We start from the raw sequence: 20,656 nt of genomic DNA on the forward strand, positions 1-20,656 counted from the left end.
ATAGATATGGAGCTTTTTTGCTGATAAGTGGTATTCTCAGTACTGATTACCTTCTTTCCTTTCTACTCCCTGTTAATTATGATACTTTTGTATGGCTCTCACCACTACTATATTTCAGCACATCACTTGCTAGCTGCAACATGTTTATCTTTTGGGGTCCTTTGTGTGGTAGAGTAATATTTACAGGTACAAAACTAAAGCAAATAAAGAGTAATGACGAGGAACACAATGATATTTAGATTTCTATGGGCCACTGATATTTTTTTAGTCAGAATTAAGTATCTAAATATATTTGTAAACTCAAAAGTCATGCATACAGTATATTCACCTTCAGAAGAAGATGCTTAGAGGCCTTTGATTTACATATTCTACTTTGCATATTCAGTTATATATTCCACTTTGAGTATCACATAAAATCTCAAGCAGGGAGAGATCGGAAGTCATATTTCCCCAAAATCCTTGGATTTTTTTAGGTGGCCCCATGGGGGCTGCTGCTCTACATGACTAATTCAGCCATGGGAGCTGACACAAGAAGAGATCACAGTCCAAAATAGATTTTTTTTTTTTATTTTAGCAAAACTTTTCTTTTTACTTTTTGCCACCCTAGAAGACCTTTTCAGTTCCTTATAACATATTTGGGTCAACAGAGCCAAAACCACTTATGAGCAAAGACTAGGAAAGGTTCAACCACTGTGAGGTGCGTGTCCTCCTTGATAGATATATTGGATTCATTGGGATACATCAAGGTCACCATTTGCAGTGCTGTCTGTTTTCTTAATTTCTAAACTCAATTGAAGATGGCATGGGAAAGTTAATGGCGTAGGAAACAGAGGAGCTAGCACAGATAAATATTGCTGATTTAGAGTGGAACAAGTTTTAGACCTCAATCATAGAGAAAAGGTGTTTTCATCTGAACAGCTAATTACCAATCACTAATCAGATCAGTAAGGAAAACTTATTTTACCTGTGAAAAACACTGGGGTTTTGTTTGCATTACAATGTTGTCTATTGACAGGTTTCTGCATAGGACCATTTCACTTCTTACTGCATTGTAATTCCTGCAGCAGCCTCATTTATTAAGAAAAGGGTGCACTGTATGTTCCTAGAAGATAAGCATCATTAAATAACAATGGTGTTGTGTAGAAAAGGTATTCCACTTTGAGTATGGCTGTCTATACATGTGAAAGAAAGCCAAGTTTCTTCACCAGTGTTGCCTAATGAATAGCCCTGGGGAATTTGAGAGAGGAAGGTAGCTGTAACCTTCAACATTGATATGATTTTAAAAAAATTATCTGTGACATAGACTGCTGTAACAGCCACATGTCACAGCTACAGAAAGGCACTTGGTTTTCAGAGAAGCTTGTTTTTCTTCCTTATAAATCCCATGGGAGTTCTCCATAGGGTTTCTTCTTTTCTCTCTTTTTCAGACTAAAATTCAGTGATCTAATTAAGCCCAAGAGCAGCTTCTGCTTGTGAATAGATTCGAAGTTACATCTTGAATGTTTGACCTCTGCTTGTTGCCTGTAGTAATGGCACATGCTGCAGAAACAAACAAAAAAAAATCTATCCCCCAAAAACCCAAACCCAAAACAAACAAAGAAAACCAAAACAAACAACTAAGACTGTTCCTCCAAAAAGGTAATCTGTTCTTCCCAAGACACTATGAAAGTCTATCCACAGTATCAGACATGAGGTGAATTTTTTGAGTTCTTTCTATAGGCAGCAGTAACACCAGGCAGAACAACTGTAGAATCAGCTGGAACAACTATAGCAGGTAATAAGAGACAGAGACAAGTCATGTTTTCTTCCTCTGTATATAAAACTTGAAGCAAAACCCACGAAGCAGACGGGCTCAGGATAGCATAAGGCCTCTTCTTCATTGGTGGCCTACATCCAAGATGGGCTAGATCAGGAAAATTTAACATTACTCCTCCATCCCCTCTGCAATTCTGCAATATATTACCAACTCTAAGATTTAGTATTACAAAAAATCCAATTTGATCAACTGGTAACAGATGCACTACTGTCCCTGGAGTCCTGTGTTAGAAAATTTCTCTGTAGACATAAAGCAATAGCAGCAAAATTGTTAATGGATTCCTACCACATTTTATTAATCAAATTAGTCTAATTAGCATTTAAATTAGCTAAATATTAAGAAATGAGCTTCAGTCAAAACCCCAGACATAGGCCGCACTGGAAATCAGGCAAGTGGGGATGTGGAGGTAAACTTTAAAGTTATTTCTGTTTCTCAGAGCTGTGTGAAAATTTCAGATACGATATGAATATCTCCAGTGTCAGAGAAGCTATAGATTTATAAAAGTCAGTTTTGCTCTCTTTTTCTGTGCTGCTTCATGGCAGAAATTCATCCCAAACCAGGAACTCAAATGAAGCAAACAGTATATTAGTTGTAACATTAATGTTACAAATTTTAAATCGCAAAATAATAAGAAAAGCTGAATTTCCAATGAATGTATTAGTGTTGCCATATGAGCTTGTTCAAAAGTTGAAACCAAACAGGTAGTTCATTTTATAGTAAATGCTTTCTTTTTCATTTTTTGATACAATATACTACAGATAATGATGTAAAATAGATTGAATGGAATTTGTAAGCATGTAAAAACATAGGTAGTACACTTTAAAAACTACTGTTACATAATTTAATTTTCTTTAACTAATTTAAATAATTTTTATCATGTTATTTTAATGTTGATTTAGATTTGGGAAGGCTTAAAACCAGTTAAAAAATAATAATAAAGGAAGCTTTGGGTTTCATACATAATTTGAACTTTGAAAAACAAGGAAGGAAAGTAAATTATTATTCCTCGCGTTACAAAGATTTTATTAAGGGATATATTAACATAAAAAGACCCATTTATGCTAATTATCATTTATTTGTAGAAATAAACACTAACATTTCTAAAGCCTTTGTCATGTCATAAACCAAAATTTTCAATATTACATGAAAAATGAAAAAAGAATGTCTTTTTCATATGGAGCAGAAGCTGATGTTTTTGAAAATAAACAACAAACAGGCTCTGTGTCTTTTAAATAAATGAATTCTCACCAGCCAAACTCAGATGTTGTCACAGAGCCACTGTTTCTCATCGACCAAGTGAGCTGTTAATGGGCTTCCCACAACCAGCTTCACTGAAGATTAATTATCTGCCCATACATCCTTCCTATCAGGCAACTGTAACTTCATCAATAACAAGGGCCAAATCCCAGTCTCTCTGTGTTTTAAAACTAATGCTTATTCCCTTCTGAGAGTTATTTTCACTTTTCTTTCACAAGCAGGCAAAGACTGGTCGGGGACATCAGTTATCTGGAAGCTGGATGCCTTCCAACCACTGAGGAGGGGGATCTGGGGCTGCCTTTCATCACAGCAACAGAGGCATAAATCTTGCCTATTTTTAGATGGAATTTATCAGTTTATGACAGAATCTATCCTGATGGGGAACCTGATCTTAGGAGACTTGAGAAGCCCACTTCTAGCCTTGCATTCCTGTGGATGGATCTGGGCATATAGGCAGAAAAGCTTTTGTGAATGAATCAAGCTACTTGTCTATTACTTTAAGTATAGCAAAAATATTATTAAGCATTTTATAACAATAATTTTAGTATCTGAATGTCTGATTTCATGCCTAACACGAAAGTATAGTCTGAGCTAATAGTTTATGGTAACATTTAATTTTAAAAATCCCATCTTCTCAAAGGGAACCACACCTGAAAAATGAATGCTTGAGACTATAACACACCTTTCTGTCTCAAATCCTTCTGTTTTGTTAGGAGCACCCTGGCATGCTGGTTTTACCCATCCTTCAGACACAACTCTAGCATGTTTTTTGTTTTACACTCATTTTTCCATCTTTCCATTCTACCTTCCTCTATAATCCAGTCTGTCATTTCTTGGCTTTGCAGAAACCCCAAAGGCTATTTATCAGCAAAGTTTTGTTTTCCTTCCTTGGAGACAATGGCAGATCTGCAACGTCATTCTTTTGGCCAGGCTGCTTTCTTCAAGAGCACCCCTTTGCACAGGGGAGCTCTCTGGGTTGTCCCTGTGAGTCAGCTCTGCTCCTTGCTCTGTTTAGGGAAGGTGGCTGGGGCTGCCTCCCCGGGGACAGCAGGCTTGGCTCCATAAAATGCTAAACTGATTCATAGGATAAAGTATAATTCTCTCCACAAACTAAGAAAACGGAATAGAAATGGATACTTATCTGAAATATGTTAACTTGTAGTTCACAGCATTCATGCGTCTCATAGTATCTTTAGAAAACTTTATCAAAAGCATTAGGTACTGTCTTGGAGAATTTTATCTTTAAATTCTGTGGATATTCACCTATCAAGAGAGCCTTTCAGCATGTGGCTGAATCAGCGTGTGGCTCCGTGTGTGTCTATAGAAACACTCATGTGTGCCAATAAAGCAGCTACTTAGTTCTGGAGCTATTACAAGGGGAAGATGTTTGAGGGAAAGGGAAGTAATGTAAATATTTATTTTTGGTTGATACGCTGGAAGGAAGAAATGCCATCCAGAGGACCCTGACACGCCTGATAGATGGGCCAGCGCCAACCTCATGAGCAAAGCAAAGTCCAGAGGAGGGCCACGAGAATGATCAGGGCACTGGATCACCTCCCATATTGGAGACAGGCTGAGAAAGTTGGGGGTGTTCAGCCTGGAGAAGAGAAGGCTGCGTGGAGACCTCATAGCAGCCTTCCAGTATCTGAAGCGGGCCTATCAGGATGCTGGGGAGGGAGTCTTCATTAGGGACTGTAGTGATAGGACAAGGGGTAATGGGTTCAAACTTAAACAGGGGAAGTTTAGATTGGATATAAGGAGGAAGTTCTTTACTGTTAGGGTGGTGAGGCACTGGAATGGGTTGCCCAAGGAGGTTGTGAATGCTCCATCCCTGGTGGTGTTCAAGGCCAGGTTGGATGAGGCCTTGGGTGACATGGTTTAGTGTGAGGTGTCCCTGCCCATGGCAGGGCGGTTGGAATTTGATGATCTTAAGGTCCTTTCCAACCCTAACTATTCTATGATTCTATGAAAGGGAACCAGTTGCCTTAAGAGGCAATGGCAAGCACTGCTATTAATTTATATACAATCCGTGTGGCATATTATCATAATTATGACATCAATTTCCAGAAGTTACAAAACAGTTGTAGATGCAACAACATATTCCAGTACATGCCATAAAATGTTTACACAACCACTGCAGATCTATATACATATAGGACCACCTATACATTTAATTAGTAATTTGTGAAAGCAGTCAAATAATTCTTTAGGCAAATAATATTTGACTACGAGGCTAGGGCTTACTGGGCATGCAACTTAGGGAATCCTTAAATCAATTTTCTGTATTGCCACATGCCATGCAGCACGTTTTGTCAGTTTTTATTTCTGAAGTTTCTCTTTTTTCTAATGTTATATAAAATTAAGACTGACTAAAGCTTACTTGAGATTTTCATCGAATGAAATCAAGTTTTATGAGAATGGAATTAAATATAGAGCTAAAATAATTAGAAACCAAAAGCAGATCATGCCATATATTTCATCTAAATAATGTTAATAGAGAAAGTGTCTCTTGTACCCTCTCTCATTAGAAACTGTCCTAGGAAAAAAATGCTGTAAACTCCTCCCTAGGGTTTTATGCACGTCATGAAGTTTGCTAATTACTCTCTTATTGAGACCAAGAACTCCCAATTTCCTTTAAGTCATATTTTCCTGTCTGTTTCACCAATAAAAAAATGTCAGTTACTTCCAGCACTTAAATACAGCAAATAAATTTAACTGCTGAACAAGCATCTCCACAAAAATGGAAGATCCTGGGGCAGATGAAAAAGCAACTTTCCACGGAGCAGCTTTCCGAGTTATCTGTCCCACATACTTCACAGTGATGATAAACACTTAACCAATTGCCCCTTTCGTACTATCTAAAAAAGCTCCAGCACCCCAGGAAAGTAAATTCCTCATTCCAGGTTATCAGTGGTCACCTTTGTATGACTATGAAGGCCGATTCAGACACCAAGATTTACATAGAGATTTTCCTAATGAGGACTTCTCACTTTACTTGGGCTTTGACTGAAATGGTCCCAAGTCTCAAGAAAAGGAGTGAGTACCATGAAACTTAGTGAAAGAAGAGTAGTTGCTGGTTTTTATTGTCACAGACAAAGCCTCTTTATTGTTTGAGTGTCCTCAGGGTATCATGCTGACAGAGTAGTTTTGATTTTGCTGTTCCTCAAGTAAGAGAAATGCTATATTTATCTTCTATAAAAACTGCTGAAAACATTTTGTTACATAATTTTAATAAGCTATCTTGTAGCTCAAGTCTTACCAGAAACTTGAATTTTCATTGTTTATAAGTTTCCTGTTTGACTAATCTCTTTCTGATGAGCCACACACACAAAAAAGGCAACAGCAGGATTTCCCAGGTGCTGCCATCTTCTCTTTATCACTTTTGCACTGCTGTTGTTAGACTGATTTAAACTGTCTAATATGTGTGTGTTCGGTATCTGCGCTAGTGAAATAAAGAGTCTTCCAATATACTACTGTTTGGTTTTGGGTTGCGGTTTTTTTGGGGAGGTGATTTTTATAGACCTTTGGGGCGGTCTATTAAAAAAAAAAAACCTTCGACACACACAAAAACAATTTTTGACTGGGAACTTTATGCTGAGGTTTAGCCTACAGCAAATCTTTAGAAGCGAGCTAGAAACTTTACATTTCCATTACAAACAAAGCAAAAGATGCTGCAGTTTGAGGGTTTTACAGTTAGAGGAAAATGCTTTCCCTTCTTTATACAACAAAAAAAGATTCTGTAGCAGTGTCCAGAATTTGCTTCCTGTGACATTTGGTGAATTGAAAACAAAACAAACAGAAAGACTGAGATACAGATGTTATAAAGCTGTCTACAAGCAAAACCTATTTCCTTTCCCCTCCCCCCTAGATAATTGCTCCAATTTTTCTTCCAGCTGAGTTCAGATTATGTTGCTGGCTAACAGATGAGAGAAGCTTCATGGTATTGACTAAATAACAGACATTTAATCATATATTTCCTATAACAGATGAGGAAAAATGTCCAGAAACAAAACTCAAATTGCTTAGAAAAAAAAAAAAGAGTAACTGTCAAAGGAGGATCATGCTCAAATTTGTGCCTTATGCCAATAAATGTAATGATCTAAAGGATGTTTGCAGAAGCCTCACACATTCATAGAAGCAACGTGTCTTGGGAACTATGACAAAGAAGCAAATTTGCTGTGACATAGCACTTTGTCAGGCGGGAAAACTTGTGACACTAAAACCAAGGGGAGAACCTAAGCACTTAACAGCATTAAATCCTTCCCTGATTCATCTAAGAAGTGGCTAAGTCTGGAGCTGCATACAGATGGAAAATGCACAGGCCATCAGAGCAGGATGCAGCTCCCATTGCTTTGCATGTGGCAGGTATGCAGGGGAAGGTGGCAGTGCTGCAAGGTGCTGATGTCCCTCCAGCACATGGCAAGAGGAATGGAGACCTAGCAGTGGGTTGGTATAGCCACAGGGATGCTGTCACCCAGGAACTGACCTATATTGGCATATCTTAGGCCTATCAGTCATAATTTTACGATAGTGGTTTTGGAAGATTTGTCCAAGGCTCACTGAGAAATTTTCAGCTATTCCATGAGCAATTTGCATGGCACATTTGTTATAAGTGAATTACTGCAGCTGTATTTGACCCAGTGGGGCTGGATCCAGCAAGATCTTTTTCTCCCTCAGCTGTGGTAGAGGGCTCTTACCTAGGCTGTTAATTTATGCCAAAGCATAAATACAGAATCTTAGTATGGTTAGGGCTGGAAGGGACCTTAAAATCATCTAATTCCAACTCCCCTGCCATGGGCAGGGACACCACACTCTAGACCATGCTGCCCAAGGTTCTGTCCAACCTGGCCTTGAACACCACCAGGGATGAAGCATTTACCTGTTCCAGTGCCTCATCACCCTAACAATAAAGAACTTCTTTATGTCTAACCTGAACTTCCCCTGTTTAAGTTTAAACTCATTACCCTCTTGTCCATCACTACAATCCCTGATGAAGGGATTCAGTATCCAGTATCCTCGTAGGCCCCCTTCAGATACTGGAAGGCTGCTATGAGGTCTCCATGCAGCCTTCTCTTCTCCAGGCTGAACAGCCCCAACTTTCTCAGCCTGTCTTCATACAGGAGGTGCTCCAGTCCCCTGATCATCCTTGTGGCCCTCCTCTGGACTTGTTCCAACAGTTCCATGTCCTTTTTATGTTGAGGACACCAGAACTGCACACAATACTCCAAGTGAGGTCTCACGAGAGCAGAGCAGAGGGGCAGGATCACCTCCTTTGACCTGCTGGTCACGCTCCTTTTGATGCAGCCCAGAATACGGTTGGCTTTCTGGGCTGCGAGCGCACACTGAAGCCAGCTCATGTTCATTTTCTCGTCGACCAACACCCCCAAGTCCTTCTCTGCAGGGTTCTCTGAATCTCTTCTCTGCCCAACCTGTAGCTGTGCCTGGGATTGCTCTGACCCAGGTGTAGGACCTTGCACTTGGCATGGTTAAACTTCATCAGGTTGGCATCAGCCCACCTCACAAGCGTGTCAAGGTCCCTCTGAATGGCATTCCTTCCCTCCGGCATATCAACTGAAACCACACAGCTTGATGTCATCGGCAAACTTGCTGAGGGTGCACTCAATCCCACTGTCCATGTCACCGACAAAGATGTTGAACAGGACCGGTCCCAACACCGATCCCTGAGGGACATCACTCGTTACCGGTCTTCAACTCAACTGGACATTTCTTTCACTCCATCTCTCCCTCTGTCTCACACCCATACACATGTATGTGTTCACATTCTTGTTAGATGAATATGCCTGCAAAACCTTGTCCTTAGACAAGAAAATGGGGTTTAGTTCACTGTTACTTAACTGGTTAACTAAAGGAGCAGGTAATATTTTGTGCCTGCCGTCAGAGAATATAACTTGTCAGTCAAAATGTTGTTACTTTTTGGAGCCCTCTGTCTTTGTGACATTTACCTTTATTGGAACAAAATACTCCTGAATTCCTCCTTTTTCTGCCTGACACAAAAAGCTAAACTGCAATTACAGCAGCAAGGAGACCAAAAGCATTGGTCTTTTAGTGAGTATGTTAAACACTAGGCTATAGACCTCAGATCCTGAATGAGAGTTTTAAGCACTACATTGTTGGTTACAAAGGCACTGGCTTAATTTTCATCAAAGGATGGGCAGTCCTTTGAACTTCAATGATTATTTAGTTGGTTTTGGTTTTCTACCCTAAATGAAATACACCAAGTGGAATATTTTGCTCAGTGCAAAACAAAGGCTTAGTGTCAGCAGGAAAAACAAAATAAAAACAATAAATAAGTAAATATTGTTCAATTCAAAATATATTTTTATTATTTAGGTTCAAAGAAAGGACTAACATAAAGCACAAACCTAATGACTGAAAATAAATTATTAATATGACCTTTTCACTGCATTTTAAAAAAAAAATTAAAAAAACCTCCTAGGGCTTAGTTTCACAAACAGCTTAATCTGATTTTAAGCCTCATTGCTGCCCAAAGTCTTCCCCACCTCTGTTTCTGCCCTCCCTATTGTGTCAGACAGGTGAGCTCAGCCATTTCTTCAGGTGGCCACACCAGCTCCTGTAGAAAACAGGGAATACCTTTTTTCTTTTTGGCAGCATGATCCCAGGGCAGTTTAACCCAGTTGTGAAACAGTGGTTTGTCTTGCAATAAATGTTTTTCCTCTGTGTGCTTTGCTATCCCGAGAAATGTCTGCTGTAGTTCCAACATGATGCTGCATTTGTGTTTTATGAAAACAATACTTGGTTCATTGAAGCAAGCCTAGTGGATGGACTTTACAGCTGTCAGAATAAACATCCCTGGAGTAGCTCTTTGTAAGAACTTTCCAGATCACCTGAGTTTTAGATTTATTTTTTTTTTTTTATGTTGTTAGTGGAATTCCTATAAAACCAATTTGTTTGTTTTCCCTGAAACGTTTGGTTTGGTTTGGTTTTGTGGTTAAATTGTAAATGTCTCTAGAGAACTGCTAGGTATCTTGCTGGTTAGTTTCTCAACAATGTGCTTCAAAGCACAGGGGGACAAAAAACTTTAATAGTAAGCAACATGAGTATTTAAAACTTCTAAAAAAGTTTACTTTTAGTCAAGATTGGGGCAGATAGTCTTATCAGCCTGACCCAAAGCAGGTTAGATATCCTAGCCTAATCAATACTTTACTCACAAAAATTCCTAAGTACCTAGAGTAAGTTGCTGTATTTTAGCAGTGACCTTTGTTTAACCTGCTCCAAGAGTGCCTCTAAACACAGTTCTCCTAGTTAGAGATAGATGTGGAATGCAAATAAAAACAAAGCCTCTGGCACACTTGAAATGGGAGATGACTATTCTTTTTTCTTTTGCAGGGGTTCAGAATAAAAGAGTTGTAGGTGATCCATTCAGATGGCAATCTGATTAATATCAAATATTTCCAAAGGCATTGTTTGTCATAATAGATAAGATCAGTTTTACACTTAGACTAAGTCTGAAAAAGCTTTATTCCAAGAGTTGCTTTTGCTCTACAGAAGACAAAATTTAATAACTCATAATATTAAACAGGGATATGAAATGAAAAAAGTTTTAATCCATGGCGCTCATTCAGCCCAGTCATCCATAAAAAGAAAGGGAAGACATATATTCATAAATGCGTATTAATCATCCTTTGTATTTCATTAAATAAATTAATGAAACATGGATGACGTTAAAACATTACCTCAGTGAATTGGACTCTATGAAGAAAAGTTATTCATTTTGCAACATGGAGTAATTAAAAAAATAATAGGCCTCTCTGTACTCTCTAGTTGAGTATAATCCTTTAATTCATTTAGACTCTCATCCAAGAATATACGACAATGAAGAAAGTTTTCCTATAGGTACTGGCCACTATATGTCATCACTTTCGGTTGGTTTTTTGTTTGGTTTTGGTTTTTTCCTGTTTTCGGGTTTGGTATAAGAAGGAATTCAGGCTCAAAATCTAGTGTGAACTATGTGGCAATGAGGTTACGGTTGTTAAGTGAAATCATTACAATTTGTTTTTCTGATAGTTTTATTTATTTGTGAGTATATAGTAATTCTATAACCATGAACTCAAGCCCATAAAATAAAGCTGATATCTCTTCCTTACCTGTATGGCCACAGCTGTGAAGAAATTATTTTTGAGGGACTGAGACCATTTTTAAAGAGTAAAGCTGAAACTCACATTCATACCTTACTTTCCAAAGACCACAATCTTTATACAAACTAATTTCTTCCATTTTGCGTAACCAGCAGAGGGCTAATGAATAAAAATCACTCTAGTTTTGATGAAATTATGCCAGAGAGTGAAGTCTTTAAAAAGCTGCCCACCCTAATTTTGGGTATCTTATTTTGCTTGACTTTTAGAGATTATTTGCCAAAAAGACACATGTTCATTTCCACTTGCAGACAAGATTGCCTCATCTATAAAGAATCTCAGAGGCAGAGTTTTGCTCCTGCAAGGAAAATTCACTAAAAGATCCTTTGATTCCAGTATATTATTTGAGAAAGTGTTAATGGGTATGAATCTAGCTCTCTTACACTTTGTTTGCCCATATAAGCTCCACTGTAACCTTGAACCTCCAGCCATGTTGTAGTTCTGTGCTTTCCCAAACATCTGCTGGGGACTTTGAAACCACCACATTCATTTTCTTATGACCTAAGCTGCAATTTAACTCAGGTCTCTGAAGATGAAAGCCAAGGAAGTCTCTGTAGAGAGCAGAACACTTTCCAAAGCAGTTCTCAGCTTGTGGAGCTCAGAACAACTGGCCTGTCTCTCCCCTTCGGGTCGGGAGGGCTTGTATCCAGCTCCCTGTCAGACATCTGAGGAACCCCCATTTTTCTTTTTCTTCTACACCCACTCCCTGAGGCAAGAGCCAGCAGCCCCTATCCATCTGTCTAGAAAACCTGGAAAGAGCCCTGAATAGTTTTACTTCATTTTTTTCAGTAAACTGTTTGAGGTCTTCAGGTATTACAGAAATAGGAATAAATTCACCACAAAAGCAGCAGGACTAGAATCAGTCCTTGCTTTCTTGTTCATAGTAGAGAAGTCATAATTTTTTCTAAATCATAACAAGGCCTCCTAGTCAGCTTTAGAACTGACTGAACAGAAGTTTATAAAAATGATACTACAAAACACAAAGCTTCAGGTTTGAAGTAGTTCTGTATATGGATTTTAAGGAATTGGTTGATTCCAAAACTAAGTGTATTCATATCAGTAAATTTTTTTAAGAAAGATGTCCTGAAGTCTAGCATAAACTCTCAAGCAATAGATATCTCAGATTAAAGAGTCAGCATTCATCTGGGATGGAGGAAGCCCAGATGAAGTCTGCTCTCTATGATTCAGAGCTTCCCACAACCAAAGTGAGCAAAGCAGCCTCCAGACTTTTAATGAACTCCTTGGAAAGCGGGTTTGCTTTTAATGTGGAAAAATGCAGAATGTAAAACCTCAAATATTTTCACCAGATAGAACTCGCATTCCTTGGCCAGTCCCAGCTGGAAGTTATTGTCAAGGTTGCTGTTCATCAAAGGACTCAAGCAGAAGGCAGAGCTTTATTCTGGCATTTCTGTAGCACCTGTACAGCGGAGCCCTGCTCCATGCCTGTGGCTCTTTGGTCTGACATAAGACTCCTCAGAAACATACAAGTAAACAATATCCAATGGTAATCTCGCAAATAGTCCCTTTAGGGCCACAGCTAATAGGGTGCACTTAAAGCTAGGCATGTGCTCAATTATAAAGTTATTACTGAATCAGAGGCCTTGTAGGCTGAAAATTTGATTAAGGAGTATTTCAACTTGAGAAAAGCCCCCAGATTAAAAGTGGGGGTTTTCATATAAAGCTCAGACCTATCAAATAATTTTGGAATATTCTTTTCACTTTTAATAAGCTTGTGCAAGTAATAACACTGGAAATGTCTTCAAACTAAGTTTATAAAAGAGTAAACTTCTTAGATTTCAAAGGAAAGAGAAGCCTACAGTCAGTGCATAAGAAATCCAAAGGTTTTTTACATGCGTTTTTTTCTTAGAAGGTTTTACTATTTAATTAATATGCTATTATTCAAACCAATCAGAACATTAAATGAAATAATGTTGATTTAACCTTTCTGTAACTCTGTGTTTCATGACAGTTGCCCCAAAGATTAATTAGATGTGCTCAACAAAATTAATTGGTGATGTAAATGGTGATAGAAGTAACACTTTGAGTGGAAGCTACTCAAAAAGCCTCTGACGTGTTACTGTAATTAAGTGCCAAAATTGGCTCTGATGGGAGCAGACCTCAGTATTGACACAGATGGAGTTGCACCCATGTACAGTGGATATAATTGCTGCCCGTGACTGAGCCCATTTGGGGTTCCCTGCTTCTTGGTGGAATTGTCTGCAAGTGAAACTGGAGTGAGAGCTGGGGAAACTGATGCACTGGACAGCATGTGGAAAACAGCTCTGCAGAGTTTCATGCCAAAATAGGGTTCATGACAGGAGGGTGGGATGACGAGATGAGATCCCAGAGTGGTGGGATGACGAGAAGAGGGGGGATACGAGGGACAGTGATGACTGACTTTTAGGATCCTTGACTGGTCAGTGGAGAGACACAGGCACTGCCAGAGGCTTTGGGTGAGCTGCTTCACGATCTGTCTCCTTATGGACCATGGTGGGAAGTCAGGTAGAGCAAACAGCTAATGCAAGGAGATAAACAGGCACCTAAAACTGCATTGTGGAAGTACTTGCTACGTCTTTGCTTACTATCTGCAGGTCTCCCCAGCACTTTCAGAGCCATCTGATCCCTTCCAAAAACAAATATATTTTCTCTTTATAATCTTGATATCTTACTTAATAGTTAAGCCTGTAAAATATGCAATCAACTTTAATTTTATGCAGGTTTGAGAAGGATAATCCAAAACCTCAATGAAAACAGGCTTTTGTATACAAGTTCCCTCTCTGCCCAGGGGATTTCACATAATATGGTTATTTGTAAAATTGGCTGTGGTCCAAATTCCGATAAATACGCATTCACTTAATCTTAATGAGCTCCACAATGTGCTTACAGGTAAATGCATGTTTAAACACATTGTTGGAAGGAAAGGAAAAACAAAGGCTGAGGCTGATCAAGGGATCCATTGGACTGAAAAATAACCAAGGGGAGAAATATAGTTACTATATAGCTACTTGCCACCTGGAACTATTCTGTGCTGTAGTTCACCACTAGCTCTTACAAGCTCAAAATAGAAGGTGATGTTGCCCTAGGAGCAATTGGTCAGGGATGCAGGGATGAAGGCTGTCCACCTTCTTGCAAAGTGCAAATGGAAACAGCTCTGAAATCACTTCTTTAAATTCCTCTTTATGCTATGATCAGAACTTTTTGCCTTTTTCTCTGACTCCTTATACATACATGTAAGATATACATAGTACTGCTGGTGGGGAAGTACATTTTTCTTGTCATACAGAATGTTGACTTTTCATTGGGAAAAAAATCAATCTTCCCCAGAAACAAAACATTTTTAGCTGAGAACCAAAACTTTTGCATTTTAAGTTTTCCACAAAGGTCAATATTTTCCATAGAAAGCTAATGTACTTTGTGAGGTTTTTTGCATTAAAAAGTTTCACTGGCTCATAAATTTATACTGTAGAAAACTACATGAGTAGTACAGCTATTATTTTCTATCTGAGGCAAAGCAGTAATAATAAAAAGTCAATACACACAACTTGGTAATGTCATTTGGATCTTTGGTAATTTGAATCTTTCAGGAACCACTATATGGACAATGAAAATAAACAATATTTTCAAGTGTAAATTCAGCAAATCAAACATTAGGAACCATTACGAAAGTAACCAAGATGAAGTAGAGAACCAGTTGTGCCACTATATAACTCCATAGTTTGCTTGAATACTTAGTATAGTTCTGTTCCCCATATCAAAAAGTGGATGATACACCTGGCAAAGTTTCAGAGAATAAAAACAAGGATGATTTAAGATATGGTACAACTTTCATACAAAGAAAAACTAAATCACTTAAGAGTCTTCAATGTAAGAGGTCTTCTTTTATAGTGATCTATAAAAGCACAAGCAGCACACAGATTGTGGATAGGTATCAGTAGTTCACTGCCCTTTCCAGTAAAAGTACTTGGGATTATTACATGCAGCTGGAAGGAGACAGGTTCAAATCCCTCTAGGGGAGGCAGTCATTCACTTGACTGCAAGTTAAGCTCTGGTGCACATTGCTGTAGGATGATGGGCATACTTCAAGTTTGCAGGGGTTGAAGAAGAGACTAAAAAAATCCACAGAAGATGACTCTTCTGAGGATTAGTAATGATGTAGAAATTGTGTCTGGTTCAGGAAAACTGAGCTCCAAAAGGATAGAGGATGAGCAAATAATCACAGGAATCATCACGTATGTTAGGACTTCTTCCTAAGATGCTTTACTAGCAGATGCTGGCACTTACAGCATACTTCACTAGATGGACTGTCTGATGCAGTACTTTTGCTCTTACATGCATTAGTATTCACTGCAGTCCTGTATACGTCTTGAAACAACTGCTATGTTAAGCAGCTCCTGAAGAGCCTTCACTTCTCACTGATGTCTGCTGTAACTGACATCACTCAGTACTCACAGGACCAGCTTTTTTCACTTGAGTTAGAAATACCTGATAAGTATTAGCGAGTCTTATCTCCTACAAATGACACATTTAGACTTATATCGGTGTTTCACAAAATCCAAGACAGGGAAAAGAAGAATAACATAGATATTACACACATAAAGGAGGAAAAAAAAGAAGTCAAACCTAACATTTTAGAAATGACAGTTTTTAAACTGGGAAAAGGAAGATGTCAAAGGTTTTCCTAATCATAATGGCTTGCTTTGCAGGTAAATGCATCCCGCCAAGAAACCAAGCTGATGGAAGAATGTGACCAGCTCATTGAAATAATCCAGCAAAGGCGACAAATAATTGGAACCAAAATCAAGGAAGGAAAGGTAAAAGCTTTTATTCTTTAGACCATAAGTAGGTCAATACTGCTTCCTCATACTTATGGATTTTTGACCTCAGGCACTGCTAACACAAATTTGTAAAAGTCCTTATGTAGTCCTGGGTACTGCTGCTTTCATGCAAAGAGAAATGAAATATATCAAGACTAGTATGCTAGACCTCAACACTTTGTTTGGCATTTATCTTACTAAATGTGATTATGATTTTTAAGGGTAAACACAGAAATTATGTCACCATCAGTAAATGATAATAAAATTATGACTAATTAATGATTCCTTCACTCTCTTACATGGCTGAAAGTGTTTCCTCCAAAGTTTTTATTTTGACAATGTGTCACAGCAGTTGGTATCATGGCTGGCAATTATCTACATGAATATTCTAGTCTAAATACTTTATTTGTTAAAATATTATAACAGAAATTTTTTTTTTTTCAATCGTTGTCATTCTTAAGAATAGGAAGTCTAACTTATTTACAAAAAAAAAGGGTTATTAAAAAATATGCAGGAATGCAATGAAGGATGCATTTCTAATTACTGGGTTACAATTATTAGTGACAAATTGAACAGAAATATCTCTGATATTCAAGTTTCAACACATGTTGCTAGCTACCTGTTAACTCAGAAACACATTAGAGTTGAATTAATGTCCTTATTTTCTAGGTTCATGGTGTTTACTCTTTAACTGCTAAACTAACTAAGTCAAATATAAACTCTTCTTGTGTGGGAAAAGCTCAGGAAAGGAATAAAGTCAAGAGCAGGTTAAATGGTTCATGTGGCTGTCAAGATATTCCAATTAACTTGAAATGAAAAGCCTGTAGGCAAGGGCTGACTTAAACACACTTGAAACCACAGGTACCGTATGCTTTGTGACAGAACCTGAATTTCCTCATGCTGTTAACAAAACATAATTCCCTTCAAAATGAAAAAGATAGCCTTCTGCATTATTGTTTCAACTCTTTCTTTGTGCAGTGAGACCACCTGTGCTTCCAATGAAGCAGAAAACTTTCCACTAATTTGGATTTGTTCTATATGCATGAGCTGCTTTTAAAAAATCTATCGCTCGCAAAGATGTGTTCTAATGTCCATTAGAGCATGGAAGATTTTAATACAATTGACTCCAAATTTATTTGAATATAGCTGTTATCAGAATCATGGAATCATAGAACAGTTAGGGTTGGAAAGGACCTTGAAATCATCTAGTTCCAACCCCCCTGCTATCCCTTTCTTTGCTCTACTTTGTTCAACCAATGGTGGCATCAGTGAAGGTCCAGTAAAGTTCTGTAATGCTTTGCTCCAAATGTTACATATGTTGAAAGTTTTCAGGCATTCGAGAGACCCATGTGAAAAGCCACAGGAAATTCTGCCCAATGTATCTTTTTAAAGGGGCCCGTGACTAGGAGTGTTTCTGGAAGGTAGGGCATGACCTATTTGTCTTTAGGACTATAGTTATGGATACAAAGCTGGAAATGCTCATGTATAAAGACCTAGCTATGCCTGCAAGGCTGCAGATTCAGACACATGAGTCTGACAATGTGCCACAGCTCCATCGTTAATCTCACCTATCACCCCAAACCGATAAATTTTCACAGAGCATGTAACAGGGAAAACAAACAAACAAATAAGATCAAATAGATAGGTAATTTTGATGCAGACATCATTCCTGCCATTGGGAGAGTGGGTGGGGAGTTGGTGAGATGAGACTCTTAAAGTTTATCATCACTAGACTTCTTGAAGAAGATAGAAAAAAGAATCAAACAAACAAAAAACATTGTTCATATATAGACCCCACAAGTCATGGCATGCCTTCTAATTGCTAAAAGCTCACAAGGTAGCATTTATTTCAGTTCATTGTTTTGTTAATAAGTAAGTAAAGAGATGAGCTACTTAATACTGCAATGAACTTTTCCATTATTAGACTTGTGTAGGCCCAATAGTAATCTCTGCAAATGCAGTTAGAGAAAACATTATGGCATTAGTTCATCCTAGAAGCTTATCAGAATATTAGCATTATCAAAATCTTTATGCTTTCCCAGCATTTTTCTCCCTTTATTGTTTCCATATTTAGAAGAAATACCAGTGTGACAGGACAGTAATCAGTTGGCCAGTGCTTTCTTTTTGAAAATATTCCAAAGGGTTTATTTTCCTGCTGGTTTCTGTTGGGTAGGTGCACTAAGATACCTTTATCTCTGCCTAGGATGCAATTACATCTGAAATTCAACTCAGCAACTTCATAGCTAGAGCCCTAACTGCTGAGATTGGAAACGTTATCTTGATTATAAATTTAGATATTTCTGCCAATCCACTTGATTGTTAGTCTTCTCATTTTGCATGTAACTGCGTCTTAATGTCTTTCTAAACTCCAGAATTATTTCATTTCCTTCCTATTTCTTACTCCTGTTCAAACTATGATCCCAATGTGATAACAATGGGAGAAACTCCCAGACCTTTCAGGAACTAGAAGTTTTGCTAGCCAGCATTGTCTTTAAATAGAGGATTGGCTGTGCCCCTCCCTAACCTTTCAGCTAATGATTACAGACACATCTACTGTGTTTGTCTTCAGCACTTATGTTTGCAGTAATAATAATCAGCTAGCTCTCCAGCACTACTGTGTTTTTGTCCAGTTAAAAGTATCCAACAAGAAACACCCTGTTTGATTAAAAGCACATAATGAAAAGGACAGACATGTATTGCTGGTAGAATTGAAGAATCCTTTTCTGTCAAACTTATTTTCAGATTATTTTTTATGAAACCTCAGTAACTTGAGAAAAAAAAAGAAGCAGTTAATCTATAAGATGCCTCTAATACAGATCTCATCACATCAGGGAAATGGTTATCTGAATAGCCCTTGGTTATCATGTAAGCAGAAAGTACCAGGAAATGACGTTTCTTCTGTAGAAAAGTAGGCCAGCTGTGCTTGTTTTGGCTCTCCCCTGCTCTTTTCCACGTGGAAAATTAGAGGCAGAAAGGCTGCGCCTGTTCCTTTATTAAAAATGTTACACGGCTACACAGGGCTAACCATCAAGCTAGTGTGAAAGAAGCTCTTGTCAGTGAAGCCATTCATCTTAATTCCCCTTTGCATTCCAGCTTTGCCTCGGAAGTGCAGATGCAATTATGATCTGTGACCTTAGAGATGTGACTGTTTTCTTATGTTTCCACTGAAGGTGGTGAGGTTGAGAAAACTGGCTCAGCAGATTGCGAACTGCAAACAGTGCATTGAGCGCTCGACATCCCTCATCTCTCAGGCTGAACAGTCACTGAAGGAGAATGATCATGCTCGCTTCCTGCAAACTGCTAAAAATATCACTGAAAGGTAAAGGTGTCCTTTCAATAAATAGAAAAACCTCAGTTTAAAGCAGATAGGTTGTCATAGTTGCTGTATTGTCTTGTCCCACCACAGATGTGGTCAAAGGCAGAAGATTAATTGAAGCATTTCCTCAAAACACTACTTTGTGCTGCACCAGAGTGGGAAGGACCTTACTGTACTGTTAAATCAAAACATTTCTTTGAAAAGAGGATCAGTCAAAGAAGGTTGCGAAATGAGTCAGAACAGTAATAGCATGTACAAAGGAAGGAGGTTGCCAAGCAGATGTCTGGTGCTAAACACACACAAAAAAAAACCAGGTTTCTGGAGGCTGAAATCAGTCAGCAAGTACACTCCTTAGAAGAAATTCTCAATTATCTTAATGGATTCATGTTCTTCACAAAATAATGAGTGGCAAGGTAATGAAATGTGTAACGTTAGGAACCTGCAACATGTCTCTCTGAGGTAGTCCACTCAAACAGTTGGAGATTCAACAGCCTGAGTGTCCGGAAGTTATGACAGCTGCTGTGCTGAGTCCATGGGTGCTTCTAGGATGCTAGCTCCTCTTCAGCATGCCAGATATATCAAGGAGTGAAAAACAAGGGAGCAAGTCTTTCCAGGAATCTGTGCTTCAGAAAATTTGGTCTGGTTTTCAGTGCAGTGCTGTAAAGGTTGAAACATTACACTGAATTTCAGCAGTATTTTCTGAAGAAAAAATGGTCTGTTGGAATTATCAGCCTGTTCAGCTACCAGTCAGGGAAAAAAAAAAAAAAAAAAGAAAAAGAGAGAATGTATCTGGACAATGAAGAAAAAACTATGAAAATTGTGCTCATTCATTCAGCTGGGTTTTTATTTCTCAGTTCACATTATATCTTCACATTGTCCAGCCAATTTTCAATGAATCTGAAGCATGAAATTCCTTGCTTTTATTATTTGCTCTTCTATCACTTACTCTGAAGTGCTATATGCAGATTCTCTGAATATAGGGTTTCAACAAAGCTATTTAATAAAATTTATAAATAAGCCAGCAACACTATGTTGCTCATTACAGATTCAGAAAATTGAAAATCTGTTGAGAAAAGCATAGCAAAGGAAGAGAAGGCAAGGCAAGGCAATGGATCACATGTGATCTGTCAGATTTAGATCTTGGTTTATATTCTGTCACCAGAGTACATTGTGGCATCCCAACTGCAGCTGATAGTAAAACTGCCTTATAAGTATGCCAAGTAAAAAGCTGAAGGTGTGAGTCTGTCCTTTTTCAATACTCAGGGGAACAAGCAGTAGG

At 38.3% G+C, this 20,656-nt stretch overlaps 1 protein-coding gene across 2 annotated transcripts in view; it reads left to right on the plus strand.

Moving 5' to 3' along the window:
* MID1 (midline 1) overlaps positions 1–20,656 on the plus strand; it is a gene marked incomplete at both ends in the record, with an annotated part of 97,931 nt that overhangs the window by 52,492 nt on the left and 24,783 nt on the right. For both annotated transcript variants that reach the window (XM_080613237.1, XM_080613238.1), the window contains 2 exons: positions 15,951–16,058; positions 19,232–19,380. In XM_080613237.1, coding sequence (XP_080469363.1) covers positions 15,951–16,058; positions 19,232–19,380 — 257 coding nt within the window. The remainder of the gene's footprint in view (positions 1–15,950; positions 16,059–19,231; positions 19,381–20,656) is intronic.

This window comes from Psittacula echo (genome assembly GCF_963264785.1).
Source record: "Psittacula echo genome assembly, chromosome: 3".
In the NCBI taxonomy this organism is placed as follows: Eukaryota; Metazoa; Chordata; class Aves; order Psittaciformes; family Psittacidae; genus Psittacula; species Psittacula echo.